The sequence below is a fragment of the Papio anubis genome, chromosome 12 (assembly GCF_008728515.1).
Source record: "Papio anubis isolate 15944 chromosome 12, Panubis1.0, whole genome shotgun sequence".
Classification (NCBI taxonomy): domain Eukaryota; kingdom Metazoa; phylum Chordata; class Mammalia; order Primates; family Cercopithecidae; genus Papio; species Papio anubis.
The window spans coordinates 67,397,286-67,416,948 of record NC_044987.1 but is presented as its reverse complement, the minus strand read 5'-3'; the positions used below and the strand labels follow the sequence as shown (position 1 = coordinate 67,416,948).

Sequence of the window (19,663 nt, the reverse complement as noted above, 5' to 3'; positions counted from 1 at the left end):
TCACAGACTGCCCACCGCCCACCACCTTGGCCACCATCTATGAGGACTATGCATGTTTTTAACTAGAAGCTGTCCTGCCTACTTGACAGCTGGGAAGGCTTTTCCTGGTACCCACGGGCTGCTCTGCATGCCTGAGGAACCCCAACTGTGATCTGGGGCTGTGCAGAACAGCCTCATTCACCAAACCCTCAGCTGCCAGAGCACAGGAGAAAACACTGCTCAAGAGCCATACTTCCAGGCCTCGGTCTTCCTGAAACAGCCCATCTGCCTAAGAGGGCACAGCTGCATTTGGGGCTCCCCGAAGGCATTGCCAGGACCACAGGATGCAACCAGGTCTCTAAATATTCCTGCTGGCTGAAAGGGTGGGCATCCCATCGCAGAAGGCACGCACCCAGGCTGGAGGACTGCAGTGAAGACTTCTGAAGAAAGGGTTCAGGACCAGGGCACAAAATGCCTCAGGGCCCTGCCAGGCCTGAGAGGCTACAACCCTCCCCTGTCTCTACAGCTCAAGCCAACAGCCTGACTGAATAAGCAAAGTCAAAGCATTTGCCCACAGATGGACTTGAAAGGGTCAGACCCGGACACCAGTGTCCCCCATGGTCAGCCACACGTGCAGTGCATACGCATCACAACTTTCAGCACACACATGAAAAATGCAGTCTAAGCTCTGTACAATGGCCCCTGGCTGACAGAAGCAACAGGATCTTGAATCTAACTGTGCTCCACTTGCCAAGCTCTGTGCCTGGGCACAGGGCAGCTATAAACCCCACTGTCATGAGCCAGTGGCCTGGCCCCTGTGCAACCTCCACAAGACAGTGCTGGCTTCCCTTTATGCCAGCAGGAGGGGCCATTCCACAGCTTTCTAGGTAGTCGCAAGCCACTCACACTTTCAAAGGGCAGGGACGGGGCAGTCACCTGGGCCATCCCCAGCCCTGGGCTTGGCTGAGCAAGACAAAGAAGATGCCTTCCATGGTGCTGACGCTCACATCGAGAGTCATTTAGAAAAGGGGACATCCAGCTGAGAGGTGAGACTCACATCAGCAATGCCACCTCCGGAAATGCTGGGTCACAGCAGCTGCTCAATGACAAAAGGTATTTGCAGCTATAGTGGCCTCACTGCCCAGCGCCTTCTAATGCTCTCATCCATGCATGGGGCACGTTTCCCTACCATAGGCCCCCGTCCCCTGCCATGGACTACGCACAGTTATGCCGGAGGCAGGAGGCTGCTTTCCATGAAAACATTCCTTTCTCCTCCTCTGCCTCTACCTCCATTTCCTGATGGGGGAGAATGATAAAGAGCCACAGGCTTCGGTAACACTGATTACTAGGTAAGATTACACGTAGAAAGGACTTAACCACTGGCCTTCAGAGAAAGATGGATGAACACAAGGGTTAGGCTTCTGAAAAGAAGTTCCAGAAACAGATATCCCCGAAGTACCTAGAGAGCCGCCTACCACCTCACCCACCGGCAGGCATTTGCAAGCACACAGAAGGAAAGGAGCATGCACAGCTGGGAGGCGGCCACTGGGGAGAAGCCACCTGTGCCTGGCTGAGCAAGACCCAGCTAGGAGGGTCTACACTAAATTCACTAAAATGGGGAGGCTCTGACAGTGGGCACGACTCCTGGTAAAGCAGTGTTTCTAGAAGAGCCGCAAGGGGACGAGGTGGACCACGATTACCTAGCAGTGACGAGCTTGTACCAGGTGGGTGTTCCTAGTGGACAAGTGCACAGCAACTCCCCCTGGTGAATAACAAAGAATCCCCAGCCAACAGCAGCTGTTGTGGAGACCAAGGGCAACCATGATGGCTGTCTCCAGGAAGAGCAGAACCAAAAGCTCCCCTGGCTTCCTCAGCAGGCCCAGTTCCCTTCTCCACCCCCACCCAGATGGCCCTTCCTCCTCATCTCCACCCCAGCACCATTCCTAAGGCATCTTCCTTTCTCACCGATACTTCCCCAGCCTGCCTGTTTCTGATGGGCACTGTTCTAGCTGCACTAAACCATAACCACACAAGGAGACAGTAATGGCTTTTTAATGACTTCAGCTCCAATTATGGAATAACTGCCAAGCCCAGGCTGCCAGCTGCAGCCCCGCCAGGAGACTCAGACGGGAGACAGGGCGCTGATGGATAGGTCTTTCAGCTGACCCTGGAGGCTCCTCCATCACCGGCGCCTCCTGCTGGGGGCCTGAACAGGGAGGCTCAGAAAAGCCACTGGCTCAGTAGGGTCAGAGAAACCCAGGCTTCAGCGTCCACAAATCCATCCGCTCTGGCCAGCACCAACAAGACAGCAGCTTCACCTCTGAGGGAGCCCGCCCCTCTACATCCACTCACTTCCCCCAAGGCACCCCACGGATATCGGAGCAGTCAACCACGATTGACAACAGGGGGCAGGGACACAAGGACAATTCTGTGCCCTGGAAAAGCACACACGGCCAACATCCTCTAGCCTGTTTCCCTCCCTCTCTTCGTAGACTCTACCTTACAGGCTCCAGCTACTCCACCAGCGCTAACCAGAGGCCCAAGGGTCAGGGAATCTAGGGACAGACCCAACCCTCTGGACACACTTCCCATGTTCACTTCACTCTCCCCTCTTCCTGCCCTCATTCTTTCCCCTCAGTCACAGTGGAAGCTACCGCTGCTGGACCCAGGAAATCAGAGATGTGGGCTGTCAGGAGAGGAAAGGCCGCCAGGGCAGCTGGCTGCAACCCTGTGCCCAATGCCGGATCCTCGGAAAGTCCAGATCTGTGGCTTCTGTTGCCTGGCAACTTACTGGGATACAGTGGGAACCAGCGTGGCTCCAGAAGGGAGAGGACCACACTGCTCACAGGAGTTCCAGCCTCCCAAGATGCACCATCTCTATTCCAGCCAGCAGTTCCCAAATTTACCAGGTGCATTCAAACTGCTGGAGGGACTAAGCCCTGACTCGGTCATTCAGAACTGCTGAGCAACATCCCCCAGAATCAACCCACTCCTCTCTCTCTTTGTAAAAGCAAGTGCCATGGATGATTCTAATGCTCAGCCATGCAAATGCGACCATGAGCCACAGCTGGTGATCTCTAAAGAACAAGAAAATCAGGGAGTTGTTATAAGACTGTCGCCAGAAGTGAAGTGGTGGGTCCAAGTGCCCAGGGCACTTCGGAGGCCGAACCTAGCAGCAGAACTGAAGGAGTCAGGAGTCCCATTACTCCCTAGAAAACAAAGTGAGGAAGTGGTGGGAGGATCCTAACAAGGGCCAGGAGGAGGGGAAACCCAGAGACTTGCTTAGGTTCAACCTAAGGAAGAACTTAAAAGTCACAGCCATCTGATCGGAGGCCGTGTGGCAGGGATGCCATAGGGAGCATCCACACTGCGAACTAAATGACCTGTAAGGGCTCTTCCAGCCTGAGATTCTCTTTCTGTGACCTACAGTGTGCTTTTCAAGCAGTGCTACAGGAGGCCCCATGGTGGTGCCAGAGTACTGTATCCCTCAGGTGTGCTTTGAACCCAGGTATGGGGCTGGGAAAGCCAAGGAAGCCCTAGAGGCTATCCGGGGATGCCACTTTGATTCAAAGAAGTGGACGTCTTGTCTGTGCTGCAGACACAACCAGGAACCTGATAAGTTCCCTGCTCTCAATTAGTTCGTGACCAAGTGAGAGAAACACCAGGCAATGGCCTCAGGACCATGAAGACAAGGGCACCGAGGACAGGGCCACCCCAATCGCACCCAGCATGGTCCTCCAGTATGCCGTGGGCCTTAGTCCTTCCTGACTCTCCCACTCCACTTCCAACTTATCAAAGGCTGTCAATGTACTAAGGGCATTTAATATTCCTCAAGAACACAGGTAAAGAGAAACTGGCAGAATTAGAAATTATTAGTACTAATAGAAAGAAACAAAAGAAAAAAATTCCAATTGTTAAACTTTATAAACTCAATGGCTCCCTTTGAAGTCAGAATGTGAGATTAATCCATGATCATTATACACTGAGCCAAAATTACCCATAAGAAGATTATCACCAACTATCATTTCTCTAAAGAAAATAAGCTGGGCCCAGGGAATGCAAGGTGTAACCATTAGAGAGGGAGTAAAACCCTCACCAGCAGAACTAGCAAGAAGCCAGCCAACACCTCTCTCCCAAAACCAAACGCCACATACCAGTTCTGACATGCTGTGACATTAGGGAAACCTCACATCAGTCAAATCACATGCGTGCCACTCCCTGCCCCCACTCCCATCTGCAAGTAAAATGCTTTGTCTGTCTTCTGCCCCAGTTTTCTCTGTGATCAGACAGCATGTGGCTTTGACTGCAATCAGCAGCCCAGTTAATGCAAGAAGCAATTTGAATCTCCTCCTCTCAGCCCAAGTCTCTCATTTCGGAAGTCTACACCCCAAGTCCAGTGCTTTCCCACACTCAGTGTGTGCCCAGAAAGACCCCAGCAGGGCAGGGGGGATCCTGGCAACTGTTCACATAGCCTGCCTCCAGCTACACACTGCCCCCTCTACAATAGAACGAGGAGACGGGGTGACAGGCATGGGGAAAGCAAGCAGCGCAGGGCTATAAGGGTGTCGAGATGCTCCTTGGGGCCAGGCTTCCAGGGAGGCAGAATTCTATGCTTCAGGGCTGAGTCTGCGGCCCAGGAAAGGAATTGGAGGCATGGGGGTAGAGGGGAGACAGTAGTTGGACCTAGGCTGGGGCAAGTGCCAAATCACTCCTTGAAGGATGCCAGGGCCCTAGGCACTTGCTAGAACAGTCATTTCCTAAGACAATTCTACCTTCCTGGGCCACCTTTCCCAGGAATAGGCTTAAGCCATTCCGTTTGAGGCAGATTTTCTCTAAGACCCCTGCACACTCTCTACAAGTTGCTTTAGTCCCTGGCTCCCTGGGAGAAGCTTCCTAGAACCATGTCTTGGCCTGGCCCACCTCCAGTTTGCCAGATCCTAAATACGCCATCATCTCCACAGTCACAAGTGTTGCCCCTCCCACCCTCCTCAGTCCATGGCCACCACCCCGCCATCTGGACCCCCACACACAGGTACTGCCACAGCACCGGAGTCCACTCAGCCCACAGGCCCTGCCCAGGCACCTCTGCCGCGTGGCTAGAAAAGGTTGATGACACTCTGTGGGGTTGCACTGTCTTCTAGAAGGTCCTCAGCCCACATGTGCCAAGAAAGGCCAGGATCCTCCAGAAACTACCTGTGCCCCAGCATGGAAGTCTGTCCGGGGCAGCAGCTCTCCTGAGTTAGCGCAGCCCCAGTCCCTGGTTCCATGATGGAAACAGCTCCCTGATCCGTGTGAGTCTGCAGGAGATCCTATGGGTGACTTGCATGTGGGCACGTGTGTGTGTTGCTGGTGGTGGTGGGGAGAAACACAAAATAACCTGGAAACCCCTGAATCCCCCACAGGAGCTGAGATTAGAGGTAAAAATTCTCAAGAGAAACCCTGAGTTCCCAAGCCACGTGCCTGTTTTCAGAAGGATCTGCTTTTAACAAGCCTTGGGCGGTTTCAGCTAGTTTCTATTTGGGACGCTGTCTGGACAGACTCAGAGAAGAGCCCTGTCAGAACTATTTTCTGTCAGTGACTGGTATGAGGCTCTAACAGAGAGCAGGCTGTGTTACAAGGCAGGTCCTGAGGATCTGATCCTGCCGTCCGCTAGCACGTGCACCTGGGTCCCCAATAACACAGTAGGCCTTAGGAGTCCAGCACCCTTTTTACACACGTCCCTCTAGGAGGCCTAGAGACAGCCCCGTAGCCCATGGCAACCAAGGAGCCAATGGGTGGCCAAGAATCTGGCGCTACCATGGCGATGAGCTCCTTTCCCTGGTAATAGAGAGAATGGAGTAGAGCGGATAGGGAAAGGCCTGCACCTGTGAGGGCCCCCAGAGACCACCTTCCTGCCCCCTTCCCACGCAAGTGGGAAAGTCCAGTCATCCTTGAGATAGACCACAGTGCCTGGCAGCAAAGAGTGATGGGCTTCCCTGCGTGTGCCTGGATTCTTGAGTGCTTTTGTGCATGTGAGGGCAGTTCTATGTACTGTGAGCTGGTGTGTGCCTGCTAGCAAGTAGATTATTCAGTGTCTGAAAAGGACTGAGTAGCACTTGTGAGTGAGAAGCAGGTGTCAGTTATTCTCCAGATACAGCAGGTGGACACGCACAGATATGCAGGCATGTGTCTTTGTGAGCCCAAGAATTCTTGTGTGTAGAATATACGGGTGCATGTCCATATGACCACTGGTGTGGTCTTGGTTCAGAATAACTGTCTTCACGGATCCATGCTTTGAGAGTGTGAACCGACCAGCAGCAGCGTCTTTGGCCCAAAGCTCGGACGTCCTGTGGGTGCATGCGTGCAGATGTATGAGCGTGTGCGCGCACCCAACACAGGCGTGTGACTGGGGTGCTGGGCCTAGGAGGGGGCTCAGAGCAGTGTGGGCTCCCTCCGCAGGCGGCCACATGGTGCTGCCTGACCCAACAAGGCCCACACAGGCCCCTTCCAGCAACCCTGGAAGATAAGCGGGTGGAGCGGGGCAGGCGGGATCAGTCCACAGGGGCCCTCAAAGTTGAGGGAGGAAAGACCAGCGACTCCAACCCGCGCCCCAGTGCTGGGATAGGTGGGGAGGGCAGCGGTGCCCTGCGCCCCGGCCGCGTATCCCGGGCCAGCTCACGTCCCGAGTCGGGGGTGGTGGGCGCCCCAGCCCGGCGCCCGCGTACCTGTAGGGAATCCAGTCGGAATGCGGCTTGGAAGTCATGTCTCTCGGGGGCGGGGCGGTGGCTGCGGCTCTGGAGGCCGGGGCCCGGTGGGGCCGGCGCGGGGGCCCTGCTCAGCTCCCGGGCCGCCCCGGGCCGCATCCTCCCGGGCCGGGGCGTTGGGCCCCGCCGAGGCCCGCGCTGCAAGCCAGGGCCCGGGCTGCTGGCTCTGCGAGCGGCTGCCTGCGCGGCGCGGCGAGATGGGCGAAGCGGCGGGAGTGCGCGGGGCGTGCGCGCGCGTGGAGGCGGGGAGGCCAACCGCACTGTCCCGCGCCCCTCTGGCGCCAAGGCGGGAGCACTGCTTGGCAGCGACCGACCGCCCGCCCCTTCTCCCTCGCCCCGCCCCGCCCTCGGAGACCCCACCCCCCGGCCGGCTCTGGGCCTGCGGAGCGGCCTTGCCCCCTCCCGCGAAATCGCCGCGATCCACGCACCGTGCACGTGACCGCGCCAGCGCCCACCTTCGGCTAACGGCGGCGCTGCAGCCAGTCCCCAGGCCTCCCAGCCTCAGTTTCGTCTTCTGTGAAACGGGGATCATTCGAACACCTCCCTATGTACCTGCCCTACCTATCTCCGCTATGGGATGGGAAACCAATGCGCGGATTTGGTGGGGACAGGGACCCGGCCCGGGGCGGGGATGGAGGAGGAATCCAGTCGTGCAGGAAGAGGCGGGGACCCTCCGGGCCGAAGCGTGGAGGTTGACCTTCCCCCACCCCCACCTCCGAGTTCCCACACCCGCGCCTGGGTAACCCTCTGTCTTTGGGTTAAGGAGGTGTTTCCTCAGCAGCGGCTCCCTCCCATCTAAGCTATAGCGTCAAGGGAAGGGGAGCATTTACTGTCTATTGCATTCCCAGCCCTTGCAAATTTCTAATATGAAATCTCCACGGTAGCCTTGAGAGACAAACACCTTATCCCTATAACCCAGAGAATAGGAATGCTGAGATGCCCAAGGCCGTAAAGCTAGGAAGTGGTGGAGCTGAAACTGTTCTGTGATCTGTGTACTCCAAAGCCCTTCCTAGGGGGCGCAGTTAACCGGAGGCAAAAACCTCTACAAAGATCATCTGAAAGTCTCTGCGCGCTGAGGAAGTCCTGGCTGTGACTGGGACCAGCTTGAATGCAAGGCATGGCACACTGAGAAGGTAGAGGACCCACAGCAGGGCGAGCGGAAGCAAGGAGCAGCAGCGTGTGGAGCAGGTGATCAGGGAGAGGTCTGCGGAGGGGTACAGCCCCCATACGCCCCGTGGGCGTCCTCATGTGCATCCTGGATTCTGCCCCACCATCTGCGCCATAAGAGTGTTGTGCGGGGATCTTCTGATGATAAACAGGCGGTCAGGACTGCCCCGCAGAGAATGTGAGAACAACCAAGTGGGTTGAGCGAGGGGGCTCATCCTGCTGCCCTGGGGCCACAGCCAGACCCCCACCCCAGGACTCTCCCAGCCCTTCAGCCTTGCCTTCTCTTGCCCAAAATAATTATAAAGCACGGCCGGGCGCAGTGACTCACAACTGTAATCCCAGCACTTTGGGAGGTCGAGGCGGGCGGATCACGAGGTCAGGAGATGGAGACCACGGTGAAACCCTGTCTCTACTAAAACTACAAAAAATTAGCTGGGCGTGGTGGCGGGCACCTGTAGTCCCAGCTACTGGGGAGGCTGAGCCAAGAGAATGGCGTGAACCCAGAAGGCAGAGCTTGCAGTGAGCCAAGATCGCACCACTGCACTCCAGCTTGGGCGACAGAGCGAGGCTCCGTCTCAAAAAAAAAAAAAAAAAAAAATATATATATATATATATATATATATATACATAAAACACAGTAACCACTATATTTGGATTTGCTGGGCGTCAGGAGCTGTGTTAGGTGCTACATACATATTATAATTCGTTTAATCCTCACAGCCACCCTAGAAGGTAGGCACCATTATCATACCCATTTTACAGCAAAGGAACTGAGTTACAGAGAAGGCAAGGATCTTGCCCAAAGTCACACAGCTGGTCAATGATGAAGCTAGCATTCACACACAAAAGGTCTAGGTCTACAGCACTTACCCTCAATCTCCTTTCGGCCTATCACAGTTCATGCAGTGTACACACACACATACCCCTACACACATGCACACACACACCTACACACATGCATGCGCGTGCACACACACACACACACACACACAGCCTCTCTCTCCAGGCTTCTGGAGCTCAGGACAAGTCAGACCCATCTCTGTCTGGCACAACATTGATGCTGTCTGAACACTGTGACCTTTGATTATTTATCATTTATCAACTTCCAAGAGCTACCACTGTCACTGGGGACAGACAGCAGACAAAATAAAACACCTGGGAGTGGGGTGCAGAATGCAGAAAGCAGGGTTGTTTTGTTGCCTGCTGGGTCGCTTGGCCTGGACTTTGTTGGCCTCCCAGGAAGGGCAGCAGAGATTGGTCCCTACCCTGGAGACCGCAATGGAGCAGCAAAGCATTGCCCAGAGGCCTCTGTTCTTCAGGACAGAACCTTGCCTCGAGATCAGAAGCTTTGACCCCTGGAGGCCCCGCCCTCCAGGCCACCTCTTCCTGAGTTGCAATTAGTAGCTACCATGTCAGAGACAACTAGAGTCTAAAAGACTTTCCCTTCAAGAATTTGAAGCTGTTTTCCTGCCTTTATTCCCAAATTACCTGACACCTTAAAGCAATCAGAATTAAGTTGGAAGGTCTCAGGAGCCTGGAGTAATTGAATCTATTAAATAGACAGTTTAGGCTCTGTCCTAAGGGAGCAAAATCTGGAGGCAGAGTGAGGTGCAGAAATAAGATGGCTTTCCAAGTGTCTTTCTGCAGAAGTCACATATGTACATGGGATGTGGGGGAACTGTGGGACTAAGCGCCAGTGTATGCATGAGTGTGAGTGTGTGTACATGTGAGGGAGCTGAGTGCCATTGCACACAGTATGTGTGAGTGTGTATGTGTGTGCATTTGCATGTGTGTGCATGGGATATGGGGGAGCCAGTGGGACTGAGTGCCAGTGTATACATGAATATGAGTGTGTATGTGTGTGCATGTGTGTATGCACATAGGTTGTGTGAAAGCCAGTGGGACTGTGTGCCAGTGTATGCATGAATGTGTGTGCATGGGAAGTTGGGGGCAGTGGGACTGTTTCAGTGTATGCAGAAGTGTGTGTATGTGTGTGGAGATGGCTCTGCAGTCTGAACAGCACTGCACAAGAACATTTGTTGGATGGTACGCGTGCAAGGGAATGATGTGTGTGCTTCTTCCAGTTCTATGGAGTGCATGAGTGTTAACATTCAACTCAGAATGCATGATGGGTTTTTCCACTCAAATGGCTTCCGTGGTTGACATTTTAAGTTTATGCCCTTGGCTTCTATCCAAAAGCTACTCCAGAAAGTCACATAATGAATATTATACTAGGCCACGGTTAAAGTTATATTTTTACAACTGCACTATAACAGTGACCCTTGAAGAAGGGCATAAGCTTTTCAAATTTAGCCCCAGGAGCAAGGTTATCTCGATTGAAACACCACCACACAGCAATCCCAACATGCCTCCCTCACTACCTGCCCAAATCCTGCAAGGGTAAGATATTTGCTATGAATTTAAATCATCCTGTTTGCATTTTAGGCATTTTCAAACGTGGTGATGAAATGTTTGTGAGGGGGAGTGAAGGAATGCATGGGGAGTGAAGTGGCCCAACAGAGACCCTCGCATCTGCCACCCTAGCTTGAGGACCCCAGGGCCACCACCCCTCTCCCCCGCCCGCCCCGCCTCAGCAGGATCAGCTCACCCAGGGAAGAAGGTTAGCATTTTGGCACTTAGCCACCTATGTGGAGTCTTATATGTGCTATACTTAATGTGACTTTTTATTGAATGTGGGCCATCGCTAGTCAATTTTGGAAGCAAAGGGATATGAATGATAAATTATATCCATTCAGATTGAGTCCTGCCTGGTGGCTTGGCGTTGTGACCTTGCAGTCTGAGGAAGCCAATTCAAATCAATCAAACATCAACTAGCCCCTCGAAGGCTGATGCAGGGCTGCAGTGGCCTTAGTGGGGGTCAGGTGCATGGCTGCTCTCAGGGAGCTTTCGGTCTGGCAAAGGAGATAGGAAGAAATAATAACTGTACCCCACATTAAGGTGTTGGTGTTACAACACAGGTATACAACATGCTGAGGGTGAGGAGACACAGAAAAGAGGCAGTCAATGAAAGTCCCTAGAAGAGGGGAGGTCAGGTTAGGATAAGCCTTCCCAAGAGTAGAAAAGGATGATGGTTGTGCTGGGCCCTGAAAGATGAATAGGATTTTGATAAGCTGATAACAAAGGAAGGGGGAAACTTAACAGTTACTGAGATTCTACAATTGAGCGGACACTGTGCTAGGGTCTTTTACCAAAGGGCCTTACAGACAGAGAGGATGACATGAGCAAAGATATGGAGACATGAGAGTACATGCCCAATGCACTCGAAAACCAAGGTGCAAACCAGCATGGCAGCATTCAACCAATAGGTGAATGGTTCGGTGTGGCAGGAAATGGGCCTAGAAAGTTAAGGCAGGGCCAGATCATATGTCATCCTGAACATCAAGCTAGGGTGTTTAGAATTATCCTATAGTTCGGAAAAATCCTATAGACTCTATTCTAAGGATGTGGTTCCCAATGGGGGACCACTAGAGGGTTTTAAGCCAAGAATAATCTGCCCAGATTTAACCTTTAGAAAGAAATAATTGGGAGCAGAATGGAGGATTGAGGGAGACAAGGCTAGTGGTATGGAAAACTGCTAGACAGCTATGAGTAAAGTCCAGGACAAAGATGAGCCAGCCCTAAAACAGGGTAAAACAGCCCTACCCACAGCCATTTTGAAGCTGTGGGTAGACATCATGGCAAGATGGTAGCATAAGTATGGGTGGCCAGATAAAGCCCTCTGTAATTCCCATTTAAATAACTGCAGAATGCACAAAGACCATTGCACTACTGCTGATGATTGAGATAAACAGGCTTACAATGTCTGAAAAAAAATGTAGGTCAACCACTAGTAAAATTAAAAGCAATGCCTATTTTCCAAATCACTGCTGAAAATAATAGCAAATCATTTCCACACACACAAATACACAAAAGCATAATCTATAGGAAACATAGAACGCATAGGGCATAAAACAAAGTAATAGGAATAAAACCAGATCGAATGGTTATGAGGTAAATGTAACTAGAGAGCCTGTGAGCCTGGATCATACACAGCTATCATTTGTTGAGTGCATGCTCTATGCCAGGTGCTCCTCTGTGTGTTTCATAAAGACAAATATGGCAATGGGAGGATGAGATGGGATGCTTCCAGTCTAGGCTCCACTTGGGGGTCCAAATGAACACATACCACATTCCAAAGTGAAGTGGGGTACACCTCTTGGAAAAGAGGTGGCGAAAACCTGGATCCATGCCGTTAGCTGACACCCATCGCTAATATATACAAAACGGGAGAGAGGCTGAAAAAAGGGTTGTTGGAGGTTTAGAATGAATTTCAGAGAGAGCCTTTGGGGTCAAATGATCCCTAATACATGGGAGGGGTGCAGGGTGCTATCATCTTCACCTCAAAGCCACAGAGTGGGGCCTTGAGGAAACCCCTAAGTCAGTTGATATGTGGCCACAACGGTCTTGGTGCCACAGTGGACAAATCCAAAGAGCAGCAAGAGTGCTGCTGCTTCGGGATCAGCCTGTGCTCCCTGGTTTGCAGGGCAAAGCACACGTGAGTGTCTCTTGTGGACAGAGGTGGGACCCAGCAAGAGAGCCAGATGTGACTGTCTTAGATCCAGGCCAAGAGGGCGCCTCCAAGGGAGGAAGTGACACCGAGGGAGACCGGGTTTCCCAGAGCCTGAGAAAGAAACCATAGGATCGGCTATGGGGAGAAAGTATCACCCTCATCAAGGGAGGTGCAGGATGAGACTCCAGTGATGGGGTGGTCTCCACCAACCTGCAAAAACACCCCAATGGGAGAGAGGGCCCAGAGAACAACAGGACACCAACTCATCAGAGTACAGTCATTGAAGACCTTTCCCGCCCATCTTGTCTCCTACCTCCCTCCCACTCCACCTTGGACCCTGGAAAGGGTCAGGACCGTCATGTCCAAGCTCCCCTCAGGCAGCTGGCCTACAGCAGACTGTGCTGGGAAAGAGATGGTGTAACTCTGATGTTTCAAGATTTTTTTTTTATTACAACAGACAGGATGCATTAATTACTGACAAGACAACCTCTGGTTACCTGAAACTGGCCAGAAAAGTCATGGGACTTACCCTAAATTTAATATAATTTTAGAAGGGAAAAGAGCCCTACAGAATAAATTTAAAGAGACTGTGGGGGACAAAAATAAAGTTTGCTTTATGATTACATCTCATGAGTCATGCCTATGCCTATTCAACTTAACAATTACACATGACTTCTCCCATTTAATCCTCAGAGCAACACTACAATGTAGGTACTATTATAATCCCCACTTTACAGATGAAGCAACAAAAAGGTTATATATAATCTGCTGAAAGTCACACTGATAAGAAGTAATAGAGTTCAAATTCAGATTCAGGCAGATGAGCGTTGTAGAGTCCAGAAAACTACCTTCCTCCAGAGAAAACCAGATGATGGGCGCCTTAGCCCTTTGACTCATTAATTCCTGTTCTAGAAAACTAGTCAAAGGAGATTGAAAATGAAGTCAACAGTTTATATACAAAGATACTGATGGAAACTTTATTGCTAACAGGGGAAATTGGTTGGGGGAAGATAAACAAAATGTCTATTAATTAGGACTCCGTTAAGTAAATAATTCAATGTTCACAGGATGGATCACTAAGCATCCTTTATGGGGAATTTTTGTTTTTAAGAGACAGGGTCGGCCTCGCACGGTGGCTTCCGCCTGTAATCTCAGCACTTTGGGAGGCTGAGGTGGGTGGATCACATGAGGCCAGGAATTTAAGAGCAGCCTGGGCAACATGGCAAACCCTGTCTCTACTAAACTTACAAAAATTAGCTGGGCGTGGTGGTGGGCATCTGTAATCCCAGCTACTTGGGAGGCTGAGGCAGGAGAATCACTTGAAACCAGGAGGTAGAGGTTGTAGTGAGCCAAGATTGCCCCACTGCACTCCAGTCTGGGTGACAGAGCGAGACTCTGTCTCAAAAAAAAAGAAAAAAAAAAGAAAGAGATGAGGTCTCACTCTGCACCCAGACTGGAGTATAACTGGCGCTATTGTAGCTCACTGTAGCCTTGTACTCCTGGGCTCAAGTGATCCTCCTGCCTCAGCCTCCGGAGTAGCTGGGACTACAGGTGTGAACCACCACACCTGGCTAATTTTAAAAAATGTTTTTAGAGATTGCGTATTGCTGTGTCTCCCAGGCTGGTCTTGGACTCCTCGGTCAAACAACCCTTCTGCCTCAGCCTCCCACAGCACTAGGATTACAGGTGTCAGCCATCGCACCCAGCCTTATAGAGAATTTTTTAATGACAAAGTAATGGACTTATGGGATGGGGATACAATATTTTAGGCAAGTATAATGCTCTATAAAAAAGCCCCACATATATGGTCTCATACAAAGTTGCCTAGAGTGAGGGACACAGTCCATTGTCTCAGCTTTGCCGCCCTAGGGGCCACATCCTCCATTCCAGACGGCCACTTCTTCCAGGTGTTTGGACCTCCTCTTAGCTCCAGCTTTGACCCCTAAGACCTCCTAGTGACCCCCGAACAGCACAGACAACATCCTCACCCCCAATGTTGGAGAAGACAGACAATAAACACACACTATTGGTGCAAAATAGATTAGGTTAAAAAAATTATATATATAGTAATGCCTTACAAGTTGACATATCCTTAGTCGCCTAGTGTCATATGGTGTGTCACTAAGATGAAAGCCAAGTGGCTGCAAGAAACACCTGCAATTCTTAGCCTGGTTATTTATCTTGGAAGGGAGCAGAGGAAGTGCAGGAAGGATGCTGAACTGTAATGTCTGTTCTTTACCTATTCTGAGGCATTTGCTGAGTGCTTCCTAGGCAGGGAGACCCAGGGCTGGAGGACAGTGTCCCTGATCCGGGGAAGCTTCTGTTCCCAGCAAGTCCTCTTGCCCACTTGCCCATGGGGCATCTAAGCCCAGCTCTCTGGGGAGCAGAGGCTGAGATTATAAATAGAAAGAGTGGTTCTGAGGCTGAGTGCTCAGGCCCCTGTGCTCAGCCTCCAGGAGGGGTTTGTTTCACCAGCATTATTGGATTTGCAGATAGGCAACAAGGAATTAAGCTGATCAGGAAGAGACAAAGAGAGCTTTCATTTATTCAAAAATGCAGGATTTATCTAGCAGAGCCCTCTCCTTTGTCAAACAGAGAGCCATTTCCTTTATATCCTCCAGCAAAGAACATTTTATTTTGTAACCTTTCAGAAAAGCCTATGAGTTTGTGTTTTTGACCTGTTTTTCTCCCTGCTCTAAGAAAACCATGATTATTTAAAATGTGAAATGCATATTAAACAATCCTATTCTGAATTCACAAACCAATCTCTCCAGCAAGAGGAATCAGTCCCTGAAATGCAATTTAAACTATTTGAAAAGTTTATTACTCCCAACACACCATCATTTTGCTCCATGGCCCTTCCCTTTTGCTGCTGCTGATTCGTAAATATCAGACTCTAGAGCCACCACTGAGGAAGCAGAGTCCTAAAAGGTAGTGTTATGGGACTGGAGTTTTCCAGACTCTGAAGTGGGAATAAAAGTTCCAAGACCTTATGGAGGCAGCAGCTATAGAGGAAAGAACGCCAGTGCCAGGTTCCAATCCTGGCTAAGTTGCTAATATACTGTGTGACCTCAAATGAGGATGTCCCCTCTCTGTGCTTCATGAAAGAGAGTGGGATTATCTCTAAGTCTCCTTTCAGCACTAAACATTCTCTGATATTTTGACTCTTTACAGCAGGGCTGTTAGGAGACAAAAGAAGATGATTATAGTTTGCTCAACTCTGAAATAAGGTGAGAATTCTTGCTTTACTGTTTTTTGTGTTAGCATTCTTGTATTTTATATAAGAAACACAGCCGTGAAAACACATAAGACTTAGGGGAGCTGAATGCTTGTCCTCTCTGTGCTGCTAACTCACTGGGTGACCAGAGACCACTCTCCCCAGGCTCGCCTCAGTTTCCTCATCTGTTAATTAGAGACAACGTATGCCTTGCCTACTGCACATAGTGTGTGAGGCTGAACTGAGAAGGAATGTGTGTCTGTGAATGCTGTGCTAGAAGTCCAAAGTACCACGGAGATGGGACAACATTTAGTACTTAAGAGCTCCCACTCACTGAGCCCTCACACAGGGCCAGCACTGTGCTAAGTGCTCACTTGTATTGTCTCATTGATTGCTGGCAGCTCCCCGAGGAGCTATTATACAGAAGGAAGCAGAAGCACTGTGGGTGGTCACAGCAGCAAGGATTTACTCAGCCTCGCCAGGCCTGTGCCACGGGGCCTCCGCCGCCCACCACAGATGAGGGTGAGAACAGGTGGTCCCACCACTGCTGCCCTGCCTGGGCTCTAGGAGGGAGGAAGGGAAGGAAGGAAGAGGGTCCCTTCCCCCTCCACATCTCCAAGCTGAGCTCTGGCTGGAGGAGGTGATGCACGAAGACTCCTTCTAGCCTTCCTCAGGTGAGATCATGCCCAGGGGTGGTGGGGCTGCGGGGCAGTACCCACCTCCGCCTCCTTCCACCTCTGCATCCTTTGCTTCGCTGTGTCTCTCTCCCGACCCTTGGTCCAATCACAGCCCACCTGCTCTCCATGTCTCTGTGTCTGCTGAGCTGTCACCATCCTCTCCACTGCTGCAGAGTGGCTCCTTCCTGTACCTCCACCCTGAGGAAGGCATGGGCGGGAGCTCTGAGGATGGGGGCTCAGCTTAGCAGAACGAGGCCCTGGGATTCTGAGCTGGACATCTCATGCCAGGTGGCCCTGTCCCAGCCCTTGCATTTCTGAGGATTTCTGGGGTCTCCCTGGAGACAGGCAAGTCGGGTTGGCCCTCAGATGAACTTCAGAGGTCTCCCTTCCCCCAGTGGGAGGGGCCTCAGGCCACTGTGTGTTCCTCTAGCTCAGGTCATCCTCTGCTCTGCCCCAGCTACCTGGTCCCTGCACCGAACACACCCCAGTTCTCTTTGCCATACTGTGGCTCCCCGTATCTGCAGCTCAGCCTGCCTATTCTGAACTGTGTCCCACCCCATCCTGCTGGCTCTGAGAGACAACTGAAGCAGTTTGGTGAAGGACACAAATCTCTTATAAAACTCTCCTTGCTCCTTACAGGTGACCAGACATTTGCTGATGTTGTAGGCCCATGTTCTCACTTGATGTAAAAACACCATTAGTGTCTTAGATGTCAGGAATCCTGAGTTTAGGCCTAAGTCCCCAGCCTCCTATATGACCATAGAGAAATGCCTTCCCAATTTTCTTGGCCTCAGTGTATCAGTGTATAAGATGAGGGAGTTGAATTAGATAAGGTCTAAGGCACCCAACATCACTGGAGCTCCATTATCAAGGGCCCCATCTGAAAATTTACATTAAAAGGATACACATTTCTCACCTCCCACTCCCACTTCCCTGGGACAGCAGCATAGAGAACACTCAGGCTAGACTTACCCCTATGAAAAATGCGTGATGAGCACAGACCCATCCCTCACCCAGTCACACACCCAGAAGACAGATGGCAGTTCGGGATGCACTCCGTAAGTGGGTCTGAAGTCCCTCCCACCCTCTCTGTGAAAAAGAGTCGAGGTGATGAGTGCTTAGGAACAATTCAAACGTGCTCTGCCATGAACCACATGTATGCCTTGGGCCGTCCTGGGGACTTAATAGTTAATATATGTAAACCATTTAAAACAGGCAGTAAGAGTTAGCTGTGGTTACATAATGATCTGCACCCCCTTTCCCTCCAGCCCCCCTGCAGTCTGTTCTCACATGGCAGTGAGTGATTTTTTCATAATGCAAATCTCTCCTTGCACCTGCTGCTTCAAATCCTTCACTCGCTTCCCTTGCTCACAGACCAAAATTTTTAAAAGTTCCTACAAAGTAGTCAAGTTTCTGGTCTGCAGCTATACTGGTATGCTTTTAGAGAAGCCAGGTTTTCTCTACCTTTGCAGACTTTTAGGTCTGGAATCCACCTCCCATCCCTGCACCCGAAGGCCAAAGCCCTAAGGCTGAGACTGAAGTCATGGTTCAGTGGGGACCAAGGAGGCCCCAACTACTTGTATTTCTTTAAAATTCCTGAGGGGGGCATTGATGAACAGGCATTAGTCTACTATGTTAGAAAGGAGGACTCATGGTTTATATTATTACAAGTGATCTACTGTACGGGGCCTGAGAAAATGTAAGGGAATCAACAAGAAAACCCCCAGAATCAGAAAGTTCAGTAAAGTTGCCAAATAAGATGGAAAAATAGCCAAGAACATTTCTATAAAAAAATTATCATTTGCAAAATGAAAATGAAAAAGATCTCATTTACAGTGGTACAAGACTACATATGAAAAGTTTTAAAATAATACCAGTGAGACTGATTTGTGATTCATATAAAGAAAATTATAAAATGCAATTGAAATTTATAAAAAGAACTTGAAGAAATGGAGATTCCTAATGTGTTTCTGTATGATAGGAAGACTATTTTAAAGACATTCTTCCTAAATGAGATTTCATTTAGTTCGAAGCAAAATTCCAAGGGGATTCTGAAACGTGATAATGTACAGAGATTTTTTATGCTTCCCTGTGGTGATGATTTAAGGAAAGGAGGGTGAGCCCCAAGATGGTTTGTGAATGTGGGTTCTGTGATAAGAAAGCCAGTGTGGCCATGTTGACTTGCTGGCTAGTGTCGATCAGCAACGCCAGCTCCACCATCCCGTGACAGCATGCCCACACAGTGCGGGCATCCTGCCCCACATCCCAGGATGGCAGATTAGTGGGCAACAGTGAGAGTTTGGGGTAGTCAGGGCGTTGGTGCCACCACTACTCTCTTTTTTGCCTATTTCTCTCAATCAATGGCCATTTTTTTCCATTTTCAGAGCCATGAATTAAGAGTGCCCAATTCAGCTGACCTGTGTGGATGCCCAGGATTAAGGCAGACTGAGATAAGCTACTCATCTGCCCCTAATTCCTCTGGATAACCCAGGTATAGATTATCTGGAAGGAAAAAAAAGCAAAAAACAAAAACAAAACAGGTAAGAAAAGTAAAGACAATTCTGATAATGGCTAATGAGAGGAGCACCAATCCCATTAGATATTAAAATAGACAGTGGCAACAACTGAAGCAATGTGATGATGGACAGGAATCTCATGTGAAACTTCAATGGAAGAAAATAAGCAACCCAGAAATATACTCTAAGCACTTAATTTCTCTACAAGAATTTAGGGTTAATTACCCAACCCCCCCCAAATAATACTAAATTTAAAAATGAGAGTATAAAATCATTATGACAAAAGTGTAAAATAAAGTGTCCTGTGGTTATCTGGAAGGGGACAAAGAGAGGTTGCAGAGGTATGAGACTGGGCTGATTTTCAGCATAAGCAATTGTTGTTATTGTAGGAGGTGATTTGTGTAAAGAAAAAGCAAAGAAAAGATGGAATAGTTCAGCAAAGCAGAAAGGACACTGGGCTAGAAGCCAGGGGTCTGAATTCTAACCACAACTCCTCCCTGCGGAGTGATCCTGGGCTACGTCTTTCTCATTTCTGGGCCTCACTCCAACATTTCAAAGATAAAGAATTAACACAAATGACCTGCAGCAGCCCTTCCTGCTCAGCCTTCTGGGATTCAACGATCATTCCCCATTTGTGGTTTCTACAGCAGGACTCAATGGAAGTGCAGAAAGAAACTCAGATCTTTCCTGCCCCAAATCGCAGAATGACCTCGTAGGCCGGGTCTGTTCATTTCAGTACCCGAGGCTCTCACTGCACCCAGCCCCATCAGCCACGGGGATCCAGAGATGACTAA

General features: G+C 50.3%; 1 protein-coding gene across 4 annotated transcripts in view; it reads right to left on the bottom strand.

The window, feature by feature from the left end:
- Positions 1–19,663, bottom strand: part of TUB (TUB bipartite transcription factor) — an 88,200-nt gene that overhangs the window by 17,618 nt on the left and 50,919 nt on the right. Inside the window, exon 1 of one of the 4 annotated variants that reach the window (XM_003910260.5) lies at positions 6,684–6,800. The exons of the other annotated variants lie outside the window; for them this stretch is intronic. Within the exon in view, the coding sequence (XP_003910309.1) occupies positions 6,684–6,721 (38 nt within the window). The 5' untranslated portion in view covers positions 6,722–6,800. Of the gene's footprint in view, positions 1–6,683; positions 6,801–19,663 lie in introns of those variants that run through there. 4 annotated transcript variants of the gene reach the window in all.